The following is a 25,653-nucleotide window of genomic DNA, read 5'->3' on the forward strand; positions in this document are numbered from 1 at the left end:
CAGGTGGTGGTGGTGGTAGGAGAACAGGTGAGCAGGTGGTGGTGGTGGTAGGAGAACAGGTGAGCAGGTGGTGGTGGTGGTAGGAGAACAGGTGAGCAGGTGGTGGTGGTGGTAGGAGAACAGGTGAGCAGGTGGTGGTGGTGGTAGGAGAACAGGTGAGCAGGTGGTGGTGGTGGTAGGAGAACAGGTGAGCAGGTGCTGGTGGTGGTAGGATAACAGGTGAGTAGGTGGTGGTGGTGGTAGGAGAACAGGTGAGCAGGTGCTGGTGGTGGTAGGAGAACAGGTGAGCAGGTGGTGGTGGTGGTAGGAGAACAGGTGAGCAGGTGCTGGTGGTGGTAGGAGAACAGGTGAGCAGGTGCTGGTGGTGGTAGGAGAACAGGTGGGGCATGGAAACCTCTCGTTTGCCTCCAGAATGAATAAAGCGGTGGTGGTCTTTATGAAGGACCAGGGGTTTGTCCACCAGCTGACAGAAAACAGCTTGCTTGTAAACGACGAGTTTACACTGGTTTCCCCACTGGCGGTGCCTCCCACCCGGATCACCGTGTCCGGAGTCCCTCCTTTGATTCCCAACGAGGCGCTGGCGCAAGAACTGAGGCGCTTCTGGAGGTTTGCAGGTGGATTCCGGACGGTGAGTCTGGGCTGTAAGGACACCAGATTGAAGCATGTTCGGTCTCTGCAGAGACAAGTGTTCATGGATTTGGACTCTCCGACTCGAACACTGGATGTCTCTTTCCGTGTCAAGCATGAGGAGGGTTTCTACGTACATGGCATAGGTGCCACCACCACTATAAAGTAGTATTGCCAAACTTTCTCGCCAAGCACAATATGGTGTGTGCATTAGATAAAGGACTCATAAAGCCACGTATTTTTACGTTGTGTGGTTATTGTATGGTTAAATGTGAAGTATTTTAATGTAATTATGGATCATATTACTGCAACGTAACAGTTTCCTACGGATATTTTTGGCTATGGTTGGTGAACCCAAAACTCTACAGGGTGGTCAAGAAGCATGAGCCTCCATTAAGACAATTATCCCAATCCTACCATCTGAACAGGGGGACACAGGTAGAGCGGGACACTTTCTGATCATTTACATTTTGCATCATTTTAAATTATGATCCAAATGGTACTGAAACTTACAACAAACTTAGAAACTTGTTTTAGTAAAGGAAGTATAAAGATGACGAAATTTAAGTGTCCCACCTTACCTGTGTTCACCATACTGTTGATGTCGTGGATGACGTCACAGCAGCAGCTGACAGCTGCACGGCTGAGTCCAGCACTTGTCTGAACACATGCAAACTCCATTTATGTAGAAATGTATTTATGAATAACTATGTTGAAATTCATTAAATATACATTCTTGACAAGTTCTTTACAATGAGATGGATACAGTTATACACGAGTACAAGAATGCAATTCACTTGTGCTTATCTGATTGTACAAGTACACATCATATTATGACATTCAGTGTTTATACACAAGTTTAAACAGTTTGCAGCATTTGTAATCGTGAAAACTGCTCTAAGCAGGTGGTTTTGACCCCATAGGCGCGAATGACCTATGAGACGCTATAGGAGACTGCCTGTTGGTGCTACAGACGTGAGAAAGCGCTGATTTGGTGGTCCGCGTTAAACAAGTACCGTTTCCCCGGCTCACTTCCGTTTCTCAAACCCCCCCCCCCCCCCCCGTTGTATTGCATCGCAGTTTTGGAGAAAGGCTGCTGCAAACTGAATCATTTTGGGCTGGAACAACACCAAACCCCTCCCCTCCCCTCCCCTCCCCTCCCCTCCCCTCCGCCACGCCACGCCACGCCACGCCACGCCACGCCACGCCACGCCTGGGTGGGACTACATGTACAACACAAGGACATGTCCGTGTCTGACATGTCCAAATGTGTCCTTCCTTCTCTGCGCTTTAAGGATAACAATGTTGCCTACTCCATTAAGACCTAAGTGTTTGCGTCGTTCCTTGTGTGTGTGTGTGTGTGTGTGTGTGTGTGTGTGTGTGTGTGTGTGTGTGCGTGTGTGTGTGTGTGAAACTGCTGTGCCGTGTAGTCTTTCAGCAGCCCCGGCTGACCGGAGGGGATGTCTGAAACGTCGTCGGCTTGAACGCGTTCTGTGCAGTAGCGCAGGACGCAGGGACGACCGGGTTCACACACACGGGTCAGCTTTGCGGCTTGGCTGTGCAGTCTCCCAGCCAGACCAGTATCTTTCAGCTCTTGGATTACATCCCTGGCTGTGCTCGCATGTTTCCCAGCCTCCCAGGAAGGAAGGACCGTAAGCTGGTTCTTAAGACCACCTGAGTCCAAATCATCTCTGAAGTAACACTGCTTGGCATCCTCCTCCTCATAGTCTTCAGAAATGTTATAAGTCCATTATAATTGTGTTATCCTCTTTCAATGTTGTACTGTGTAAACACAACGTGACTGCACGTTGTCCGTCTTGGGGGAGAGATCCTCCTCTGGTGCTCTCCCTGAGGTTTCTTCTCCCTGTTAAAGGGTTTTAGGGAGTTGTTCCTTATCCGACGAGAGGGTCTGAGGACAGGATGTTGTGTTGTTGTAAAACCCACTGAGGCACGTGTGTAATTTGTGATACTGGGCTATACAAATAAAATTGATGACTTAAAAAGATGTCAAGTCTGGTTTTTTTTGTTAAATAAAGACTTGTCTTAAAATGCAAATTCTCTCTCTCCCTCTCTGTCTGTCTGTCTGTCTGTCTGTCTGTCTGTCTGTCTGTCTGTCTGTCTGTCTGTCTGTCTGTCTGTCTGTCTGTCTCTCTCCAGGTGTGCATATGTTTGGTCTGTGTGCCACAGCTCTGGTGACTGATGTCATCCAGTTGGCGACGGGTTATCACACTCCATTCTTTCTGACCGTCTGCAAACCAAACTACACATTGGCGGGAGTTTCTTGTGAGAAGAACCCGTACATCACAAAAGATATCTGCTCAGGACACGACCAGCACGCCATCCTGTCCGCCAGGTAGACACCGTCACGGCTCACCTGACCTGTTGACCTGTACGGGCAATAAGGATCTCATCTCATCTCATCTCATCTCATCTCATCTCATCTCATCTCATCTCATCATCAGCCGCTTCTCCGAGGTCGGGTCGCGGTGGTGGCAGCAAGATAAGCAGGCGACGGGCGCGGCTGGACATCGGAGCACAGGAGAGCCACGCATATCAATAGCTCCAATAACGACTCCTAGAGGATAAATTCTGAGTCTCATCAGCAGCCAGTCAGACTAGCTTGGTCTAGTCAGGAAGGCACGAACTGAGGAAGCCTCTTGGATGAGAGGCGAAACGTCTTCACGGATATATACCAAGTCCAGTTGCACTTGATTCAACTCCTTTGGATAACCATGACCTGGATGAATGAGAACATTCACAGACAAGATAAACAGGGCACTCCAAATGTTCATCTCCCCAGCAACGCCCTCCAGCTCCTCCTGGGGGAATCCCAAGGCATTCCCAGGCCAGAGTGGACATGTAGTCCCTCCAGCGAGTTCTGGGTCTACCCCGGGGTCTCCTGTCAGTTGGACGTGCCCAGAAAACCTCTAAAGGAAGGCGCACAGGAGGCATCCTAATCAGATGCCCGAACCACCTCAACTGGCTCCTTCCGATGTGAAAGAGCAGCGGCTCAACTCCGAGCTCCCTCCAGATGGCCGAGCTCCTCACCCTATCTGTAAGGCTGAGCACAGACACCCTACGGAGGAAACTCATTTCAGCCGCTTGTATCCGCGATCTCACACTTTCATTCACTACCCAAAGCCCATGACTATAGGTGAGGGTTGAAACGAAGATTGACTGGTAAATTGAGAGCTTTGCCTTCTGGGTCAGTTCCTTCTTCACCACAACGGTCCAGTTAAACGTCCGCATTACTGCTGCTGCTGCACCAATCCGCCTGTCAATCTCCTGCTCCAGCCTACCCTCACTCGTGAACAAGACCCCGAGATACTTGAACTCCTTTACTTGAGACAACAACTCATCCCCAACCCAGAGGGAGCTATTCACTATTATGCCTCCCTCAGCACTTCCGCAAGGGTAAAGAGTTGGTCCGCTGTTCCACGGCCAGGACGGAATCCGCATTATTCCTCCTGTATCCGAGGTTTGACAATTGGTCGGAGCCTCCTTTCCAGCAACCTAGAGTAGACTTTACCAGGGAAGCTGAGCAGTGTGATGCCCCGATAATTGAAGCACACCCTCTGGTCCCCTTTTTTAAATATGGGAACCACCACCCAAGTCCTCCACTGCACAGGTACTGTCTCCGACCTTTACGTGACACTGAAGAGGTGTGTCAGCCAAGACAGCCAAACATCTCAGGGTGAATCTCATCCACACCTGGCGCCTTGCCACCGAGGAGCTTCTTAACTACCTCAGGGACCTCTGCCAGGGATATGTATGGGGCTTCCCCCCCAGTCTTCAGACTCAACCATCTCCACTGAGGACCTGTTAGCTGTGTTCAGGAGCTCCTCAAGGTGTTGTTTTCACCGCCCAACATCCCCAGTCCGGGTCAGCAGTTCCCCTCCCCGGCTGAACACAGCCTGAGTCAAGCCCTGCTTCCCCTTCCTGGGTCGCCAGATGATTTGCCAGAACTTCCTTGAGACTAACTGAAAGTTCTCCTCCATAGCCTCACCAAATTCCTCCCACACTCGAGTTTTTGCTTCCACAACTGCCTAAGCAGCAGCCTTTCTGGCCTCCCGGTACCTGTCTGCTGCTTCAGGAGACCCCTGGGCCAGCCAAGCCTGAAAGGCCTCCTTGTTCAGCCTGACAGCTTCCCTCACCACTGGTGTCCACCAGCGGGTTCTTAGGTTGCAACCTTGACAGGCGTCGATGACCTTATCACCACGGCTCCTACATGCTGCATCTACAATAGAGGCTTTGAACATGGCCCACTCAGATTCCATGTTCCCAGCCTCCCTCGGGATACATGAGAACTTCCTCTGTAGGTAGGAGTTGAAGACCTCACGGACAGGGGCCTCTGCCAGACGTTCCCAGTTCATGCTCACTACACATTTGGGTTTGCCAGGTCTGTCCGGCAGTCTGTGATGCTGGAAGTCGGCATGCCCCGGTCCCCGCCTTTGCCTGCCGCCCGGCCTGCATTATACCCCGATGCTTATCACCGCAGGTGGTGTGTCAACGGGGTGGAATATGGAATATTTAACCACTGACCATGAACCACTGAACACAACAAACCGCTGTCTTTTCTCTTTAATAGATATGTTATTTTTGTGGTTAGATATAAATCCAGCTTTTGTTACTAGACTTCACAACCACACTTGTTGGACATACTATATGTTAACCTTTGATGCAAGCCACAAAATTCTCTTGGAAATGTTGAAGTTGAGTCTAAATATGTGAACTAAACAGCATTCAGAAACTGGCAGCCATTTCAACTTCTGAATGTGTTGGTGAGCATCAACAGCTCTGACAAGATGGTTTCATTTCATATCATTCAAGCATAGTGTGTGTGTGTGTGTGTGTGTGTGTGTGTGTGTGTGTGTGTGTGATTGTAGAGATCTTTTTCTGATGCTAACAGCTAGCTGATATTTTCCTGTATCCTGCCTCCACAGAAAGTCATTTCCTTCCCAGCATGCAACTCTTTCTGCCTTCGCTGCTGTTTATGTGTCTGTAAGTACAACAGTTCAGATGTCATGTAGACAGCATTACTGTACACACATCCCCAATACACACAGTCAAAGGCCCGCAAAGAAATGTAATCTGTACTGGTCATACTGGGGGAGGCTACATCTGCACTGGTCATACTGGGGGGAACTGAATCTGTATTGGTCATACTGGGGGAGGCTACATCTACACTGGTCATACTGGGGGGACTGAATCTGTACTGGTCATACTGGGGGAGGCGACATCTGCACTGGTCATACTGGGGGGACTGAATCTGTACTGGTCATACTGGGGGGGACTGAATCTGTATTGGTCATACTGGGGGAGGTGACATCTGCACTGGTCATACTGGGGGGACTGAATCTGTACTGGTCATATTGGGGGGGACTGAATTTGTATTGGTCATACTGGGGGAGGCGACATCTGCACTGGTCATACTGGGGGGACTGAATCTGTACTGGTCATTCTGGGGGACGCTACATCTACACTGGTCATACTGGGGGGGACTGAATCTGTACTGGTCATTCTGGGGGACGCTACATCTGCACTGGTCATACTGGGGGGACTGAATCTGTACTGGTCATTCTGGGGGACGCTACATCTACACTGGTCATACTGGGGGGGGGGACTGAATCTGTACTGGTCATTCTGGGGGATGCTACATCTGCACTGGTCATACTGGGGGGGGGGCTGAATCTGTACTGGTCATTCTGGGGGACGCTACATCTGCACTGGTCTTACTGGGGGGGACTGAATCTGTACTGGTCATACTGGGGGAGGCTACATCTGCACTGGTAATACTGGGGGGACTGAATCTGTACTGGTCATAGTGGGGGAGGCTAGATCTGCACTGGTCATACTGGAGGGGGGGGGCTGACTCTTTACTGGTCATAGCGGGGGGGATGTTCTTTGTAGTTCTGAAATGAGGAACCACTGAAGAACAATGACATCTTGAGGAATAAACTGTCTCTTAATTTAAAAGTCTTAGATTTATATGTTATACCAAGAAACAAACTCGTGAATACACTGAAGAATACTGAGTAAGAACTAGTACTGTGTCAGTAAACAAAAGTGAAGTTGTGCCAGGAGGTAAGGACTGGTCCTGCTCTTTAGTCCTTGTTCAGCAGCTTGTTCAGAACAATGCTATTTAATCTGCTACAAATTAGACCTTCCCATGAGCTGCACAAACTGAAACTGCAGTAAAGCTGCTCGTGATGACAGGTTCTGGTAAATGAAGTTCAAGTTCTTTATTGTCACTTCCATAGTACACACTCGGCATACACAGGAGCAAAAATCGTTCTCCACAGTGCAACATATACAACAGGCGAGACACCACTAAAAGTCACTAAAAATCACTAAAAGAAACATGTGTAATCACTAAAAAAATTAATAAATGTCATAATTTGGATGGTTACAGGATACACAATTACAGAATATGATCTAAGAAATGCAATCCATACAACTGCATTGTAACTTTTACTCTTTATTGGTTTTTAAATATCTTTTCATAATGCCCTTTATGTTTTATGTAAAGCACTCTGAGTTGCCTTGTTGCTGAAATGTGCTATATAAATATAACCAGAAGCGGAAGCATCAGCCCTTGTGTGTCAGCCCTCATTGTGTTAAGGCTGAATTGAGTAAAGACCTGTGAGTCTACCTGTGTGAGTCCATCGAGCAAGGACACTGACTGGTAATTCCCCTCTCTATTATTTTCTCTCATTGCTTGCCTCACCCACCATGTGCTACAAAGACATCCCTGTCATTCACTATCGCATCTGCAACAAGGCAACCCCAAGAACCTCTATTCACGCAGGAAAGCCTCCTCTACTCACTCCTCCTTCACTTTTGGCTTATGGAATTGCCATTCTTCTGTAAATAAAACAGAATTTATCCAAGCACTTGCTAATCTGTCAGACTTTCAGGTACTAGCCCTGACCGAAACCTGGATACTTCCAGAAAACACTGTCATACCGGTCAAACTCTCTATTGACTCTGCTTTCCCACACACACCTCGTTCTGGTGGGCGTGGAGGCCGTATGGGTGTCCTCATTTCCAAAGACCAGAAATTCACTAAGCTTTCTCTGCTAGGCAACAACTCCTCCTTTGAATACCATGCAATCGTGGTTACTGCCCCTATTAAGCTATTTGTGGTTGTCATAAACCGCCCACCAGGGTGTCAGCTGGGGAACTTTGTAGTCGAACTAGACATGTTGCTCTCAGGTCAGCATTCCTGACGATGACACACCACTGATTGTCATGGGAGACATCAATATCCTTACTGAAAAAACCCAAGCCACTGACTTCCTGTCTTTTCTCTCCTCCTTTGACCTCAGACAGGTCCCCACCCCTCCCCCACACACACAAACCGGGCAATACGCTTGATCTGATTTTGACTCGGAACTGTTCCACAGCAAATCTGACTGTCACCCCCCTACATCTGTCAGACCACTTTTTTATTCAATTCACAGCCTCCTTACTGGAACATCCTCACGTTCCTTCACAAAGGGTCTCCTTCCACCAAAACTTTCGGTCCCTTACACCGACCCAGCTTTCCAGTGAGGTCTTGGCTTCCATGCCTCCTCATAATGAATTCTCTTCACTCCCTGTCAACGAGGCTACAGACACACTGTCCCTCACTAGCCTTCTCTCTTAACAATCTCTGCCCTTTAACATCCAAACCTACTCGTAACCCCCCCCCCCAGTCCATGGCTCATTGAGGTCATCAGAGAGCAAAAGGGCGAGGCTCAGAATTGCAGAGAGAAAATGGCGTAAAACCAGGAAGTCCACTGACCTCAGTGACTCTCAGCATCTCCTATCGTCATTCTCCTCCAGCTTAAAAACAGCAAAGACCACTTACTATCAGAACAAGATCTGTAGTGCCACTGATGCTCAAAAAATGTTTTTGCTTTTAACTCACTCCTCAATCCGCCTCCTCCTCCGACCTCACTCTGCTCACCTCTGACATGTTTGCTTCGTACTTTGCTGATAAGGCCTCTGCTATCAGTAACCAGTTCTCTGAGCCTGACCAACTCTGTCTTCCGCTGCCAGCTAACAGTGTCTCACTCCCTCATTCTCCCTCCTGACCGGGGAGGAAGTCTCCAAGCTTCTGCTGGACTCTCATCCCACTACCTCTCCGCTGGACCCAATACCAGCCAACATCCTACAGACCATTTCCCCTGCACTTAACCCCGCAGTCACACACATCATCAACTCCTCGCTTACAATGGATGTGTTCCCCACCACATTTAAGCAAGCTCGGGTCACCCCACTGCTCAAAAAAACCTACCCTCAATCCAGCCCAGGTTGAAAACTAAAGACCAGTTTCACTCCTACCCTTTCTTTCAAAAATATTTGACGCAATGCTTGCTGCTAGATCTGTCAGCTGCATTTGACATGGTTAACCACCAAATCCTCCTCTCCACACTCACTGAGCTTGGTATCTCAGGATCTGCCCTCCACTGGTTCATGCCCTACTGGTTTTTAAACTCTAAACTCTCTTTACACTAGAAAAGGTACGAGTCCTGCTGAATTGATTGAGACCATCATGGTGGGCTCTGGGGTTGGATATGAAGTGAGCGCTGGAGCATGTAAGCTCTGCCTCTCAGACTTCTCTGGGCACTCCTATTCCCAATGTCCGGCTGCTGGTCCTATCCAAGGTGTTGATAGTTGTGTCTGTTGTTGAGAGCAATTTCTCCTGGTATGCCTGCTTTGGCCACAGTCCCAGCAGACATATTGATCCGGCTGCCCGGGAACTTGTCCTTGGTTATGTGCCAGAGGCAGATATAGCATTGATCCCGGACACCCTCTGCTCCGGGCTCATCTTCCTCCTCTTTGAGGCTTCCTAGTCCAACCTTGGGCTGCTGCCTGTTGTGGGGATGATAGGTACACATGGATAGGTGGCATGGGTGATATAGGAGTTGTTTGAGATTGCTAGCTGTGTTCTGTAGAACTGGGTGAGGAGCGAGTCCTTCTTCCCCTTCTTCTCTGTTTGTTCCTTCTGATGCTGTTCTACATGGTGCACGATATGCGTGTGGAACATTGGCCACTCCATGGTCCCCAAGCTAACTACTTTATCCAGGGAATTCTGGACATCGCTTGGGAGGGCTGTCTTCAGCATAAGTGAGAATAGGCTGGTGTTGGTCTTGTTCAGGTCCCAGGCGTGGTGCCTGTATCCTCCTTCCACTTGGCTTTCATGTCACATATAAATCTAATAAGGTCTTCAGCGTCTCCCAGTGATATGAGTTCCATGAATCCATATTTGTAGGGTATTCAGCCCTAAGTTCTGGGTTTCAGCAACACACCAGTCCCTCTCTACTTTTCTTCTTCCGGCCTTTTGTTCTGGTTCGATCATCAGGGTCCCCCACACCAGTCTAGGTATCAGATCGACGCTTTCTCCAGAGTTACTGGTTTTGGGGCTCGACAGTGGTTCTTCCTTGCAATGCTTTCATTGGTGTTCCTCAATCACTGATTGATTGGTTTGATTGTCTTTGGTCCCAGAACTTTGGCACCAAGGTCTTTACCAGGAGCTGGTTCCTGCCAGAGGGGTGGTAGTGTAGTTTCCCCCTTGATGTATGACCTCTTCATTGCGACGTTTCAGCTCTCGGTCAAGATTGGAATAATGTGAGACCCGTGGCCACTGGTTGTCTTCCCCACTTTCTCTATCGCTGTCGGCTGCACTCTCGCCTTCTCTCGCGTCATGTGTTCTTGTCACTGTTTCAATACTGTGTCTCAATACTGTGTTTCAACACTGTGTTTCAATACTGTGTTTCAATGCTGTGTTTAGACACTGTGTTTCAATACTGTGTTTCAATACTGTGTTTCAGTACTGTGTTTCAATACTGTGTTTCAATGCTGTGTTTCAACACTGTGTCTCAATACTGTGTTTCAACACTGTGTTTCAGTACTGTGTTTCAATACTGTGTTTCAATGCTGTGTTTCAATACTGTGTTTCAACACTGTGTTTCAGTACTGTGTTTCAATACTGTGTTTCAATACTGTGTTTCAATACTGTGTTTCAATACTGTGTTTCAACACGGTTTCAACACTGTTTCAATAGTGCTTCAGTACTGTGTTTCAACACGGTTTCAACACTGTGTTTCAATACTGTGTTTCAACACCGTGTTTCAATACTGTGTTTCAACACTGTGTTTCAATACTGTGTTTCAACACTGTTTCAACAGTGTTACAATACTGTTTCAACACTGTTTCAACACTGTGTTTCAATACTGTTTCAACACCATGTTTCAGTATTGTGTTTCAATATTGTGTTTCAACACCGTTTCAATACTGTGTTTCAACACTGTGTTTCAGTACTGTGTTTCAGTACTGTGTTTCAACACGGTTTCAACACCGTGTTTCAGTACTGTGTTTCAATACTGTGTTTCAATACTGTGTTTCAACACTGTTTCAATACTGTGTTTCAACACCGTGTTTCAATACTGTGTTTCAACACTTTGTTTCAGTACTGTGTTTCAATACTGTGTTTCAACACTGTTACAATACTGTTTCAACACTGTTTCAACACTGTGTTTCAATACTGTGTTTCAACACTATGTTTCAGTATTGTGTTTCAATATTGTGTTTCAACACTGTTTCAATACTGTGTTTCAACACTGTGTTTCAGTACTGTGTTTCAACATGGTTTCAACAGTGTTACAATACTGTTTCAACACTGTTTCAACACTGAGTTTCAATACTGTGTTTCAATACTGTGTTTCAACACTGTTTCAATACTGTGTTTCAACACCGTGTTTCAATACTGTGTTTCAACACTGTGTTTCAGTACTGTGTTTCAATACTGTGTTTCAACACTGTTACAATACTGTTTAAACACTGTTTCAACACTGTGTTTCAATACTGTGTTTCAACACTATGTTTCAGTATTGTGTTTCAATATTGTGTTTCAACACTGTTTCAATACTGTGTTTCAACACTGTGTTTCAGTACTGTGTTTCAGTACTGTGTTTCAACACGGTTTCAACACCGTGTTTCAGTACTGTGTTTCAATACTGTGTTTCAACACGGTTTCAACACTGTGTTTCAATACTGTGTTTCAACACTGTTTCAATAGTGCTTCAGTACTGTGTTTCAACACGGTTTCAACACTGTATTTCAATACTGCGTTTCAACACTGTTTCAATACTGTGTTTCAACACCGTGTTTCAGTACTGTGTTTCAATACTGTTTCAACACTTTCAATACTGTGTTTCAACACTGTTTCAACACTGTTTCCTTACTGTGTTTCAACGCTGTGTTTCAATACCGTGTTTCAGTACTGTGTTTGAACGCTGTGTTTCAACACTGTTTCAATACTGTGTCTCAATACTGTGTTTCAACACTGTGATTCAATACTGTGCTTCAATACTGTGTTTCAATACTGTGTCTCAATACTGTGTTTCAACACTGTGTTTCAATACTGTGCTTCAATACTGTGTTTCAATACTGTGTTTCAATACTGTTTCAATGCTGTGTTTCAACACTGTGTTTCAATACTGTGTTTCAACACTGTTTCAACACTGTGTTTCAATAGTGCTTCAGTACTGTGTTTCAACACGGTTTCAACACTGTGTTTCAATACTGTGTTTCAACACTGTTTCAATACTGTGTTTCAACACCGTGTTTCAATACCGTGTTTCAACACTGTGTTTCAGTACTGTGTTTCAACACTGTGTTTCAATAATGTGTTTCAACACTGTTTCAACAGTGTTAAAATACTGCTTCGACACTGTTTCAACATTGTGTTTCAACACTGTGTTTCAATAATGTGTTTCAACACTGTTTCAACAGTGTTAAAATACTGCTTCGACACTGTTTCAACATTGTGTTTCAATACTGTGTTTCAATATTGTGTTTCAACACTGTTTCAACACCGTGTTTCAGTACTGTGTTTCAATACTGTGTTTCAACACTGTTTCAACACTGTTTCAGTACTGTGTTTCAATACTGTGTTTCAACACTGTTTCAACATTGTTTCAATACTGTTTCAACACTGTGTTTCAATACTGTGTTTCAACGCTGTGTTTCAATACTGTGTTTTCACCACTCACCAGTCCTGTTGGTAGTCCTACCGGCCAGCGTGCTTTGCTGCTCCTGCCGACAGAGTAAAGCAGTGCACGCTAGTGATAGGAGACTCCATTACCCGCAATGTTAGATTAGCTTCGCCAGCCTTGGTTCACTGTTTACCCGGGGCCACAGTCTCCGACATAGAGGCTAATCTTAGGGTGCTGGCATCACGGAGGGAGAGTCAGGGAACCCAGGCACACAACACCACTACTTTCAGCAACATTGTTGTTCATGTCGGTGTAGCATGGTTAAAAACGTCATAACCAAAAAATGTTATATAATTACACAAAGTGTCACCACATGATTATTATTATTATTATGTTCATTGCCAACATTGTTATTTTATTTTATTATTTCATCAGGAAACGCTTATAGTAGCCCCTCCTTGTTGTGACACCATTTCCTGTTAGTAGCCCCTCCCCGTTGTGACGCCATTTCCTGTTAGTAGCTATAAAACGTGTGTTTCCCCCTGTCTTCTGCCTCTTTCCCGCCTTGGACATGTAGAAAGAGGTATGTGTTCATTTTGTCTGCCCCTGCAATGTAGTTTATCCATCCCTAATGTGTCTTATGTCTAATGTGGGTCCCAAGTCTTGCGTAGGCTACAGCAGGAGCTGATCTGACGTGTTCTGAAACCTGTCCTGTGTTGTTTATGTGCGACAGACAGAATACAGATCCCACGCATGAGAGAAGTTGTCCTGTCTTTCCTACACAACGCAGTGAAACAGTACACCGGCCACACTTGCTGCCCTATGACCCGTCCGATGCGTCGTCGCCGATGAGAAAGCGTCGCCACCTGCTGCAGCCGCCGTCTTCTCTCAGCCCGCCCCGCTCCATTCATGGTATCAGGGTTAGCCTGCTATGCTAACAGTGCTGCAGATGCTAGCCAGCTAGCTAAGCTCCGTGTTGAATGGTGACGACTGTGTGTGTGTGTGTGTGTGTGGGGGGGGGGGGGGTCGTGTTGGGAGGAATTTTTTTCTGTTGAGTTTTTTTCCTTTCTGCAAATGGTGCTGGCTAGAGCTGTGTATGTTTATTTATGGGTAGAAGAGAATTGGTTTTGTTTTGGGTGAACTATTTTCTGTGATCTTGTTAGGGTATTTGAAGCCATAGGCTAGATGTTTTGATGCTGTGAATTTGTTTGCTTTTGTTTCATTGTGTTTGTTTATGCACTGTTATAGCCTAATTGAGACATGCTAGCAGAGATATTTTCAATACACCCGTTAGCTCTTTCTCTGATGGGCGTGATGCTACTGATGGTGTAGGAAGGGGACAGTTCATTCATGGTGTGGGAAGGGGACAGTCCACTAGTGTGGCTAGAGGGCAGTTAGTATTGCCGGTTGGGTATGGGAGAGCTAGGTTTAAGTCCGTGTGTCCTGTTGTGGGCGGCCTTGATCAAGGGAATGATGAGTCACTGTTTAGTGTGTCGGGTCTCTCTGCCAGTTCAACACCTATCGTACACGCCCCCCACCTGTCTCAGCAGACTTCCCCCCCAGGTTGTTGTTACTACTGAAACACTGGGCAGTGTTATTACTGATTTAGCTAAGCAGATTAGTGACAATATCGCTGCTCGCTTCCATGCCATGCACCTGGCCAGCAGCCCTCAGTCCCAGCCTCTAGACAACCAGAACTATCGATCCCACACAGCTTAAAGTCGTAGTCCAGTCAGAGTCTAAGCCCCCTCCCCTTTTTAAAGGTGACAAGTCTGAGACATTTTCCATTCATGAGTGGGAAGATATGATGAAGAGCTACATGAGCAGGATGGCCTGCGGCTCAGATGCTGAGAGGTCTGACCTGATAATGAGCAGGCTGAGTGGTAAAGCTAGACTACTACTACTTTAAGCTGCTCCCGTTAGGGGTCGCCACAGCGGATCAAAGGTAGAGATGTGGTGAAAGTGTCACTCCGTAGTCATCCTGGAGTCAGTCCAGCTGAGCTTCCTACCACAATATTTGACATCCTCAAACTCAATTTCAGCAAGCTCACATACTCCAGCATGCCTACAGAGGACTTTTATGGGACTGTGCCACACGTGTCAGAGAGTGCAATGGATTATTGGATCCGACTGAACAAAGCCATCGATGTTGCTGATGAGAGCCTCCGCAGGCGAGACAAGAGTGTTGAGGATCCGAGTGCTGAGGTAGTCATGATGTTTATCACTCATTGCCCTGACCCCAGACTGGCAGTGTATTTCCCGTTCAAGCCCGTGGAGCAGTGGACAGCAGCTGAAGTCCAGGAGAGGTTGGATGGTCATGTGAGGAGTCTGAAGAGCACAGCTGCCCATCCCCAACATGTAAATGTCTCAGTCTGCACACATGAATGGATGGTGCCAGCCCCTCACTGTGGCACACAGCACCAGCCTGTGGTGGTAACCTCTCCACCGGTTTCATCTGCACCTGCCACTGCATATACTCTTGTTCCCAGTCAGTCTCAACAACCCCCTGTGTTGGCCGCTCAGTGTCCTCCTATGCCCACTGTGCCTGTTACTGATGTGAACGTTCAGCAGGTTACCGCCCTGTTTGACAAGGTCCTGTCTCTGTGTACGGCAACGCTAGCTACCTCGGGCCAGGCTCCCACCCAGTCCCAGAACTACTCTCACCGGTCTCAGAGTAACTCCCGCCGGCCCCAGATCCAACCCCGCTGGTCAGGAGGCTGTTCCAACATGCCAGAACGCACTCACGCTCAGTCCAGTTCCCCATGTTCAGTGTGTGGTGACGGTAGTCACACGATCTATTCACACTGCAGATTTCACAGACTTTGTCTCCACTGTCATCAGCCTGGGCACTTTATGAATGTATGCCCCACAGGCCCCCAGCCCCCAGTTACGCTAGCACACTCTCCCACTGCAGATTTAAACTAGAGCGCCCATGTGATGAGAGGGGTAGCAGGGGCAATAGTGATTTAACCCTCAGTAAAGAAGAAGACTTGCATTCACTTTATGTACAGACCTGTAGTGCATCACCTGGAGATGAGATAGTCATACTGACAGGCTCTCAGAGAGTAGAGCAGAGTAGTGAGTTGTTTTATGCTCCTGTTAAGATTGATGACAAAGTTGTGTTGAAAGGTATGCTAGATTCGGGCAGTATGTCATGTACCCTCAATGAAGCTGCAGAGAGTGAGCTTAGAGATTCTGGGGCTCTACCCTGTCCCCAGCCAGCGCCACCCAATGTTGTCCTTGTTGGTTGTAGTGGTGGTATGACTAGATCAAAGTGCATTTATGAGTTGGAAATTGTTGTTTATGGTTTTAAATTCACTGTTCCATCATTCGTTGTTCCGAACCAAAAGGATGAGTTTATTGTAGGGAGCAATGCTCTCAGACCCATCATTCAGAAAATGAAGGGGGATGACATGTACGGGAAGCTTATCTCCTCAAGCAACACTGACCCTGATTGTGAGCAGTTTCTCCAGCTGCTGAGCTGTATTACCCGGTGGTCGGGCCCGGAGGTGCCAGATGTTGTGGGTACTGTGTGACTGAGAGAGGCTGTCACACTCCTTCCCCAGCGCGAGTATGTGGTGTGGGGGAAGCTGCCCAGTGGGTCTCCTATCTCACCTGGGAGCACCGTGATGGTGGAGCCGACTGCTGCACGTTCGACGCCCAGAAACATCCTGGTGGGACGAGTTGTGATACCCATGTGGGGGGACCGCTGGGTGCCTGTCAAAGTATTGAACCCGACACCTAAACCCATAACACTGCGCCAGAACGCCAAGGTAGCTGATGTTTTCCCCTGCCTGGCTGTGGAAGATTTGCCTATCACTCAGGGGATGTGCAGATCGGGTATCGACGCCTCTGACTCACCTAGTTTGCCTCCACAGTCAGCTGGAGACCCGGTGCAGCTGCTGAAGGATTCTGGCTTGGGAGACATTGATGTTGATGGCTGTGAGGTAACTGAGAGTTGTAGGAGGAAGTTGGCTGAACTTGTGCTCTCTTACCAGGATGTCTTCTCCAGGGATAAGCTGGATTGTGGAGAAGCGAAGGGGTTCGTCCACCGCATCCATCTCTCTGCTGACCGTCCCTTCCGCCTCCCTTACCGCCGTGTGCCCCCCGGCCACTATCAACAGCTGAGAGAGGTGCTGTTAGACATGGAGATGAAAGGCATTATCAGTAAATCGATCAGTGAGTATGCCTCCCCCCTCGTGATGGTCTGGAAAAAGAACGGAGACCTGAGGATCTGCACCGACTTTCGATGTCTCAATGCCAAGACTGTCAAAGACGCTCACCCGTTGCCCCATCAGGCGGACTGCCTCGCTGCCCTGGGAGGAAACGCCCTGTTCAGCACCATGGACCTGACTTCAGGGTTCTACAACATCCCGCTCCATGAGTCTGACAGGAGGTTCACAGCCTTCACAACACCCCTCGGCCTGTATGAATATAATCGGCTCCCCCAAGGTCTGTGCAACAGTCCGGCATCTTTCATGCGCATGACGCTTAGCATTTTCGGTGACCTCAACTTCTCCAGCCTCCTCTGTTACCTGGATGACCTACTGGTGTTTGCTCCGTCGGAGGAAGAGGCACTGGGGCGGCTGGAGGTCGTCTTTACCAGACTCAGAGCCAGTAACCTGAAGCTCTCACAGAAGAAGTGTAATTTTTTGAGGAAGTCTGTGAGATTCCTAGGTCATGTGGTTGATGTCAGTGGAGTCTCTGTTGACCAGGAAAAGGTCACTGTCTTCTCCGGGTTCTAAAAAGATGATCTGATGGAAGCTGATGGCTGCAACCCCTCCCAGAAGAAGATTAGGTCTTTTCTTGGCATGGTGCTTTACTATCAGCATTTTATCCCTGGTTGTTCGAAGATGGCAAGGCCTCTCTTTGCTTTGACTGGAGGACAGAAGTGCAAGCTGAAGGGCTCTAGAGGCTGCAGGAGAGTGGGGACGTTCCACATACTGACTCCCCAGGACTGGGATCTGGCTTGTGAGAGGACTTTTGAGGGCCTGAAGTCTGCACTGCTTCACTCTGTCGTTCTGGCCCATCCAGATTTCAACAGGCCATTCATCCTCTCCACTGATGCCTCTCTGGATGGTATGGGTGCAGTGTTGTCCCAGGTCCCTGCTGGCAAAGACAAAGCCCGACCCATCACATTTGCCAGTAAAGCCCTCAGTCGCAGCCAAGCGGAGTATCCTGCTCACAGACTAGAGTTCCTCACTTTGAAATGGGCCATGTGTGACAAGTTCAGCCACTGGGTCAAGGGCCACAAGTTCACCGTCTGGACTGACAACAACCCACTCACATACATCATGACGAAGCCGAGGTTGGATGCGTGTGAGCAGCGCTGGGTCTCTAAACTGTCCCCATACTCGTTTGAGATCAAACATGCCTCGGGCAGACTGAATGTGGTAGCTGATGCTCTCAGCAGGACTCCCTTTGTCAAACCTCTGGGCCAGCGTCTCCTGTCAGAGCCCTACTCAGAGTTGCTGGAACAAGTGTACAGCATCGACGACAGTTGTGTGCAAGATGCATTCCATGTGACCTCTCTGGCTCAGTCTGCTGAGGACCACTCTCTGTGTGCTACTGGTGGCGTGTCATTGTCCGAAGAGGATGTGTCATCTCTCCTCTCCTCCTGTGGGGATTGGGAGTCCGGCCCGACGCAGAGGGCTGCTTTCTTGGCTGGTCACCGTGGCGGGCTAGCTCCTCCTGGCCAGGATGTGTTCTTCTCACTCTCATCCGTAGACCTGCAGAGCCACCAGAGACAGGATCCTACCATCGGGAGAGTCCTACACTTTGTTGAGAGGAAGCGGAGACCTTCGAGGCGTGAGCGGGATAAGGAGAGCATGATGGTATTATGGATTCTGAAGCAATGTGAGAAACTTACCGTGTTGGATGGAACCCTGTACAGAGTCTCAAAGGACCAAGTGGCCAAACACAGGAGGTTCCAGTTCATTCTTCCAGACTCCCTGAAATCGCAGGCCTTGGGTGGTGTTCACGACCTGGCTGGTCACCAGGGTCAGCTTCGTACATTGTCGCTGGTCCGTTAGCGCTTTTTCTGGTATGATATGGAGAGGGATGTGCGAGGCTATGTCAGGAACTGTCCCAGATGCGTGCTCAGCAAGGCTCCAGAGCCGGCAGCAAGGGCCCCACTGGAGAGCATTACAACTTCGGCCTCACTGGAACTTGTGTGTATCGACTTTTGGTCTGCTGAAGATAACAACAACATGTCTGTGGATGTTCTCGTCATAACTGAACATTTTACCAAGTTAGCACATGCCTTCCCCTGTCGAGACCATACTGCGAAGCGGGTGGCCAAGAAGCTGTGGGAAAACTTTTTTTGTGTCTATGGTTTCCCGCAGCGCCTTCATTCTGACCAGGGGGCTAATTTTGAAAGTGAGCTGATTGCTGAGCTTCTGGAGTTGTCAGGCGTTGGGAAGTCCCCAACCTCCCCATACCATCCCATGGGGAATGGGGGCACTGAACGTTTCAATCGTACTCTGGGTAGCATGTTGCGTTCCCTCCCGCCAAAGTCAAAGCACAAGTGGCCTTAAATGGTCCAAACCATGACCTTTGCCTATAACTGCACGCAGCACGAGACGACTGGCTTTGCCCCATTCTATTTGACGTTTGGGAGGGTTCCGCGCCTGCCAGTCGATCTGTTGTTCAAGAACGTCCTGCGTGACGAGTCAGTCTGCGACTACAATGAATATGTGAAGTCTCTGGCTGCCGATCTCCAGTCTGCCATGTTGCTGGCCCGGAAGAACTCGTCTGTGGAGCGAAAACATCAGTCGGACCAGTACAACAAAAGAGTTAAGGGCTTGCCTCTTTTTGTCGGTGACCGGGTCCTAGTGGCGAACAGAGGCGGAAGAGGCAAGCGGAAACTAGCCGACAAGTGGGAGCCGGATGTTCACACTGTTGTTGCTTCCAAGCCACAGTTCCACATCTACAGGATCAGGGACCGCAATGGTCGTGTGAGGATTGTCCACAGGAACCTCCTCCTATCAGTCAACTTCCTCCCTCTCGACAACACACTGGTTATGGAGGGTGATCTTGTTCAGGGTGTTGACACAGTGTCCCATGACCCCTCTACGCTGCACATGCCTGATCCTGAAGCGGCAGTGTCAGAGCCTGACAGTGAGGCCGAGCATTCAGGAGCGGATTCATCCTCATGGCAGAACCCGGATGAACATGATCGCACTGCTTCCTGGGTCTGTGATCAGTCCAGCCATGCTGAGATGGAGAGTGTCAGTGACTTACCTGTTGAGTGCGCCCCCTCCCCTGCAGTAGATGTCCTCCCCACCGATGATGCTGCTCATCTCACACCGTCCCCATGCCCCTCCCCTCACTGACATCCTACCTCAGAGCCCGGAGAATATTGTTTGCTCTAGGTATGGCAGGGTAGTGAGGCCAGTTCATAGGTTGATTGAAACCATGGTTCAGTCCACGCTTTACTGTTGCTCCACAGTCTGCCTCCTTTTTGTTTTAGGCCTAATGTGTTTATATGGGTAGTGTAATGTAGGCCTACATTGCTGTTTGGTTCGTGTAATGTCCACTGTGGAATTTGCCATTTCTTTTTTTTTTAATTTTGGTTGATTTCGTTTTGTGAGTTGTCGCCCCTTTGTGCTCAATTTTGGTGAGGTGTAAAAGGCACCTTGTTTGTCCGTGGAGTGGGTTTAGATATGGTTTGCCGCTTCGCCAGTCTGTGGCCCTCCTAACCTTAGTAGGTGGCAGGTATTGCTGACTTTATTGTGGGTGTTGTGTTGTTGGGTGATTGCAATTTGTGATATGTTCCAATTTTTGTGTAATTCTAGGGGGGGTGAATGTAACATGGTTAAAAACGTCATAACCAAAAAATGTTACATAATTACACAAAGTATCACCACATGATTATTATTATTATTTTCATTGCCAACATTATTTTATTTTATTATATCATCAGGAAACGCTTATAGTAGCCCCTCCTTGTTGTGACACCATTTCCTGTTAGTAGCCCCTCCCTGTTGTGACGCCATTTCCTGTTAGTAGCTATAAAACGTATGTCCCCCCTGACTTCTGCCTCTTTCCCGCTTTGGACATGTAGAAAGAGGCTACAGTAGGCGCTGATCTGACGTGTTCTGAAACCTGTCCTGTTTTGTTTATATGCGACAGAATACAGATCCCATGCATGAGAGAAGTTGTCCTGTCTTTCCTACACAACGCATTGAAAAAGTACACCGGTCACATCGGCACCAATAATGCTAGGATGAAGCAATCAGAGATTACAAAAGCCAGCTTAGTCAGAATGCTTGAGTTTGCCAGAAAGATGTGTCGGCATCGATTAATTGTCTCTGGTCCCTTACCTGTGAGGGGTAATGATGAGATGTACAGTAGGCTCACCTCAATGAACCGCTGGCTGGCTCGTTACTGTAATGAGCAGGGATTCGGCTTCGTTGATAACTGGCCTTCTTTCTGGGGCCGCCCTTACCTGCTGAAAGTGGACGGCATTCACCCTACTGGGGACGGCGCCGCTCTTTTCTCTAGCAACATAAATAGCTGTTTACGTTTACTTTGACACTAGGGACTTATCATTCAGCAGGTTGCAGGTGATTAGAGAGCCTGCTAGGTTTAAATCTAGTGCGGATGTAGAGTCAAGTAGTTTAATTAATATGATTAGTCAGGGAATTTCTGATAGTGTAGATTATCAGCCTGATAGCTTGGTCTATAACATTGAGACTGTCTCCCTACCCTGCTGTATTGCTCCCAAGCGCTCCTCTCCTAAATGTGTGAATCACAATAATCTAGTTATTATTCCTACCACTGGTAGTGGTGAGATGTGCGACAAAGTACCTAATAATCTACAAAACCAAAGAGCTAATGTTATCAAGAATGTGACCACACATCGTCCAAAGCGTTGGTTGCCAAAACTCTCAACAAGGTATCTAATTCCAATGAATCTTTCGCCTATTACTGCCTCTAAAGCTCTGCCTACTACTGATCACTTCCACAAGACGCTTAAATTTGGTTTCATAAATATCAGATCACTGTCTACCAAAGCCTTACTAATAGATGATCTGATTCTTGGAACATAGTTTTGATATGATTGGGTTATGTGAAACATGGCTGAAACCAAATGTTTTCCTTCCCTTAAATGAAGCTTCCCCGCCTGACTATACTTATGCCCATGTAGCTCGGGCAAAAAAACAAGGTGGGGGTGTTGCCTTAATATATAAATCTATTTTCAATCTGACTTCTAGACTCGAATCTAAATTCCAGTCTTTTGAGTCTGTTGTTCTTGGTCCATCTCCCTCAGCCATGAATAGACTCGGCTCAGTCCAAATTGTGACTCTCTATCAGCCTCCTGGCTGTTACTCGTTATTTCTTGAAGAATTTGGAGAGTTTGTCTCAGGCCTTGTTACTCACTCTGATGAGATTATAATTCTAGGTGATTTCAATATTCATCTGAATAAGGCTGCTGATCCTCTAAGTAAAGCCTTTCTGGCACTTGTTGATACTTTTGGGTTCACTCAGTTTGTTCAAGAGTCGACTCATTGCAGTGGTAACACCCTTGATTTGGTTTTATCTAAAGGGATAGCTGTTTCTGATCTGAATGTCTTGCCAACCTCATCTGCTGTGTCAGATCATTTTCTCATCAAATTTGAAGCTTTATTGGCCTGTCCGGTTAATGTTGGCACAGATGTAATTGCCACTCATGACATTGGTCCCTCCACTTTGGCTGCATTTGGCCAGCAGCTGCTCAAAATCTCGGCTCCTTTCACTGTAGTGACTGACTGTTGGAAATGTCACTAGTGACTTAAATGTGGCCCTCTCTAGTCTCCTTGATTCAGTTGCACCTCTCACTACCAGAGCTAGGTGACTAAAGAGGCCTTCACCCTGGTTTAATGATGAGACACGTGCTCTTAAATGGACCTGCAGGAGACTGGAACGTAAATGGCGAAAATCAAAATTGGAAGTTTTTTACCTATCATGGCACGAGTGTTTATTGAAATACAAGCGTGCTTTATCTGCTGCAAAAACAGTGTATCTCTCGCACTTAATAAATATTAATAAACATAACCCCAGATTTCTCTTTGACACTGTATCTAAACTCACTAAAAGCTGCTCACCATTCACAGCCCATGAATTTCTAGATTTTTTCTGCAATAAGGTTGACGAGATCTTAAACAAAATTAGTTCTTCAACTCCATCTACTCCTGCAGATCCTGTCATACTAAATTCATATCTACACAATGAGTCACTGACAGTTCCAGTTATTACAGCTTTTGAGACTATCTCTCTTGATACTAAGTTCATGTCAGCTTCTAAACCAACTGCTTGCCTACTTGATCCCTTACCAGCAAAACGTTTTAAAGACCTCTGGCCTTTTCTTGGACCTACAATGCTAGACATCGTTAATTTATCTCTTACTACTGGCATTGTTCCCAGCAGTTTTAAGACAGCTGTGGTTAAACCACTACTTAAAAAACCGCACCTTGATCCAGGCTCTCCTAATAACTATCGACCAGTCTCTAATCTTACATTCTTCTCTAAAGTACTAGAGAGAGTTGTCTATCAACAACTTTCGACCCATATAAAAGAAAACCATATAAAAGAAAACCATCGGCTTTCAGTTGGCTTTCCGGCCCTGTCACGCCACTGAAACTGCTCTGACCAGAGTGGTAAATGATCTTTTACTGGCTATCGACTCTGATTCCACTTCTGTGCTTCTACTACTGGACCTCAGTGCAGCCTTTGACACCACTGATCACTGTATAGTATTAGATAAATTAAATTGTAATGTTGGTGTCTCTGGCTTAGCTCTCTCTTGGCTTAAGTCCTACTTATCTGGAAGAACACATTGGGTCTGCTATAATAATATTATATCAAAATTATCCGGCGTTAAATATGGTGTGCCTCAGGGCTCAGTTCTTGGCCCGCTGCTTTTCTCTCTTTACACTACACCTCTTGGCCAAATTATACGCAGTTATGGAATAAATTTCCATTGCTATGCTGATGATACTCAGTTGTATGTGTCTATAAGGGCTGATGATCATACTCAAATCACTAACTTAGAGGCCTGCTTGGCTACTATGAAAAACTGGATGTCACTTAACTTTCTGCTTTTAAATTCAGATAACACCGAGATGCTGGTCATTGGCCCTGCTAGACACAGACACCAATTTGATCAAGTAACGATAACAATCGACAAATCTGTGGTTTCACAAAGTGTGGCAGCCAAAAATCTTGGGAGTTACGTTTGATCCCAGCCTTTCCTTTGATAAGCACATTAAAGAAATCACCAAGACTGCCTTTTTTCATTTACATAACATAACTAAAATTCAGTCTTTTCTCTCCATGGCTGATGCAGAGATTCTAATACATGCATTTGTTTCATCCAGACTTGATTTCTGTAATGTTCTGTTCTCAGGTCTGCCACATTCTAGTACTAAAAGTCTTCAGAAGGTTCAGAATGCTGCTGCTAGAATCCTAACTAAAACTAGGAAATTTGACAATATTACACCAATTCTTGCCTCCCTTCATTGGCTCCCTATCCACGTTAGATCAGAATACAAGGTGCTTCTGCTGACTTATAAAATCCTAAATGGGTTTGCCCCATCCTACCTGTCTGATCTCCTTAAACCTTACATGCCATCTCGAGCTCTTCGTTCTCAAAATACAGGGCTCCTGTGTGTACCCCAAGTTAAAAAGAAGTCAGCTGGTGGCAGCAGGGCCTTTTCCTATCGGGCTCCATTGTTGTGGAATAACCTGCCTGCTGCCATCAGACAATCAGAGACTGTTGAGTCCTTTAAATCTAAACTTAAAACTCATCTTTTTGCCTTAGTTTACAATTAGTTGCCTTTAAGTTGAGTGCTTCACAACCTGTACTGGATGGCGGGTTGGTTTTCTGTCTCAATGAATTTACCAGCCACTGTTCTGCCCACGAGATTACAGAGTATAGATTAAAGAGTATAGATTATCGAGTATAGATTATTACGAATTGATGACTTAATTGATTATGGCTAATGACTATTGCAAACTGTTCTCTTCTCTAACATGTCATTCAGAGAGAGAGAAAAGACGTCTTCTCCTTTCTCTTTTTCTGTGTGTGAATGGTGTCATGTGAGTCTCTCTTGCGTTCATGTGCAGTCGGTTCTCCTCCCAGGTCTCTGTGGTGATGGTGGCCGCCATTTGGATGCTGCCTGCCCTTCCACTCCTCACATAAGTTTTTTTTGTTTTTTTTCTTACATGATGATGCTGGTCGCGTGGCTTGGGTCCTGGACTGTTCCGTTGGCATGTGGACACTGCTTGGCATCCTGTGCATCATGTTCTTCATAAATGTTATGTCCATTATAATTCTGTTATCCTCTTTCAATGTTGTATTATGTAAATTGCGTGAACACCACATCCATTGCACGCTGTCCGTCTTGGGAGAGAGATCCTCCTCTGCTGCTCTCCCTGAGGTTTCTTCCTAGTTTTTCTCCCTGTTAAAGGGTTTTTTAGGGAGGTGTTCCTCATCTGATGAGAGGGTCTAAGGACAGGATGTTGTGTTGCTGTTAAGCCCACTGAGGCAAATTTGTGATATTGGGCTATACAAATAAAATTGAATTGACTCACTGCAGTGGTTGTACAGCGGGAGTCAGCTTACCTACGAAACCTGCTGGTCACAACAAGGTTATGAAGCACAAGTTATTTAGCCGCTTTGCTTTGAATGTTACGTGTGCTTGCTACAGAGTCGGTGTGTTGCTATAGTTACATGGCAAATGTGTGGCCAGCACGTGAATTTAGAACGTCGATTAAACTAACCCTAACCCTAACTACATGTGCATTATGGGGGGGGGGGGGGTTAATGCACACTCTCCAGCCAATCAGAAACCAGTATTCTCTGTGACCATGGTAGAAATAGTCTTAATCTTCATTTTGTTAACAGTCTGTCTTGTAACCTGTAAGGTTTTGAAAGCCTGGCTCCGTAAGTTCGTTGCTTTTGATATACGTCAACTCTGAAAAGAAGAAATGGTGGAAATAGAGTGTTCTACATGTACCCTTACAACTCCCCTGTCGAGGAGGAGCGCGTTTGGAAACT

General features: G+C 46.9%; 1 protein-coding gene across 1 annotated transcript in view; it reads left to right on the forward strand.

The window, feature by feature from the left end:
- The window catches only part of plppr3b (phospholipid phosphatase related 3b), a 69,557-nt gene that overhangs the window by 40,781 nt on the left and 3,123 nt on the right, over positions 1-25,653 (forward strand). The window contains exons 3-4 of the mRNA XM_056276943.1: positions 2,785-2,980; positions 5,571-5,628. Coding sequence (XP_056132918.1) covers positions 2,785-2,980; positions 5,571-5,628 — 254 coding nt within the window. The remainder of the gene's footprint in view (positions 1-2,784; positions 2,981-5,570; positions 5,629-25,653) is intronic.

The sequence above is a fragment of the Lampris incognitus genome, chromosome 3 (genome assembly GCF_029633865.1).
Source record: "Lampris incognitus isolate fLamInc1 chromosome 3, fLamInc1.hap2, whole genome shotgun sequence".
Taxonomy (NCBI): Eukaryota; Metazoa; Chordata; class Actinopteri; order Lampriformes; family Lampridae; genus Lampris; species Lampris incognitus.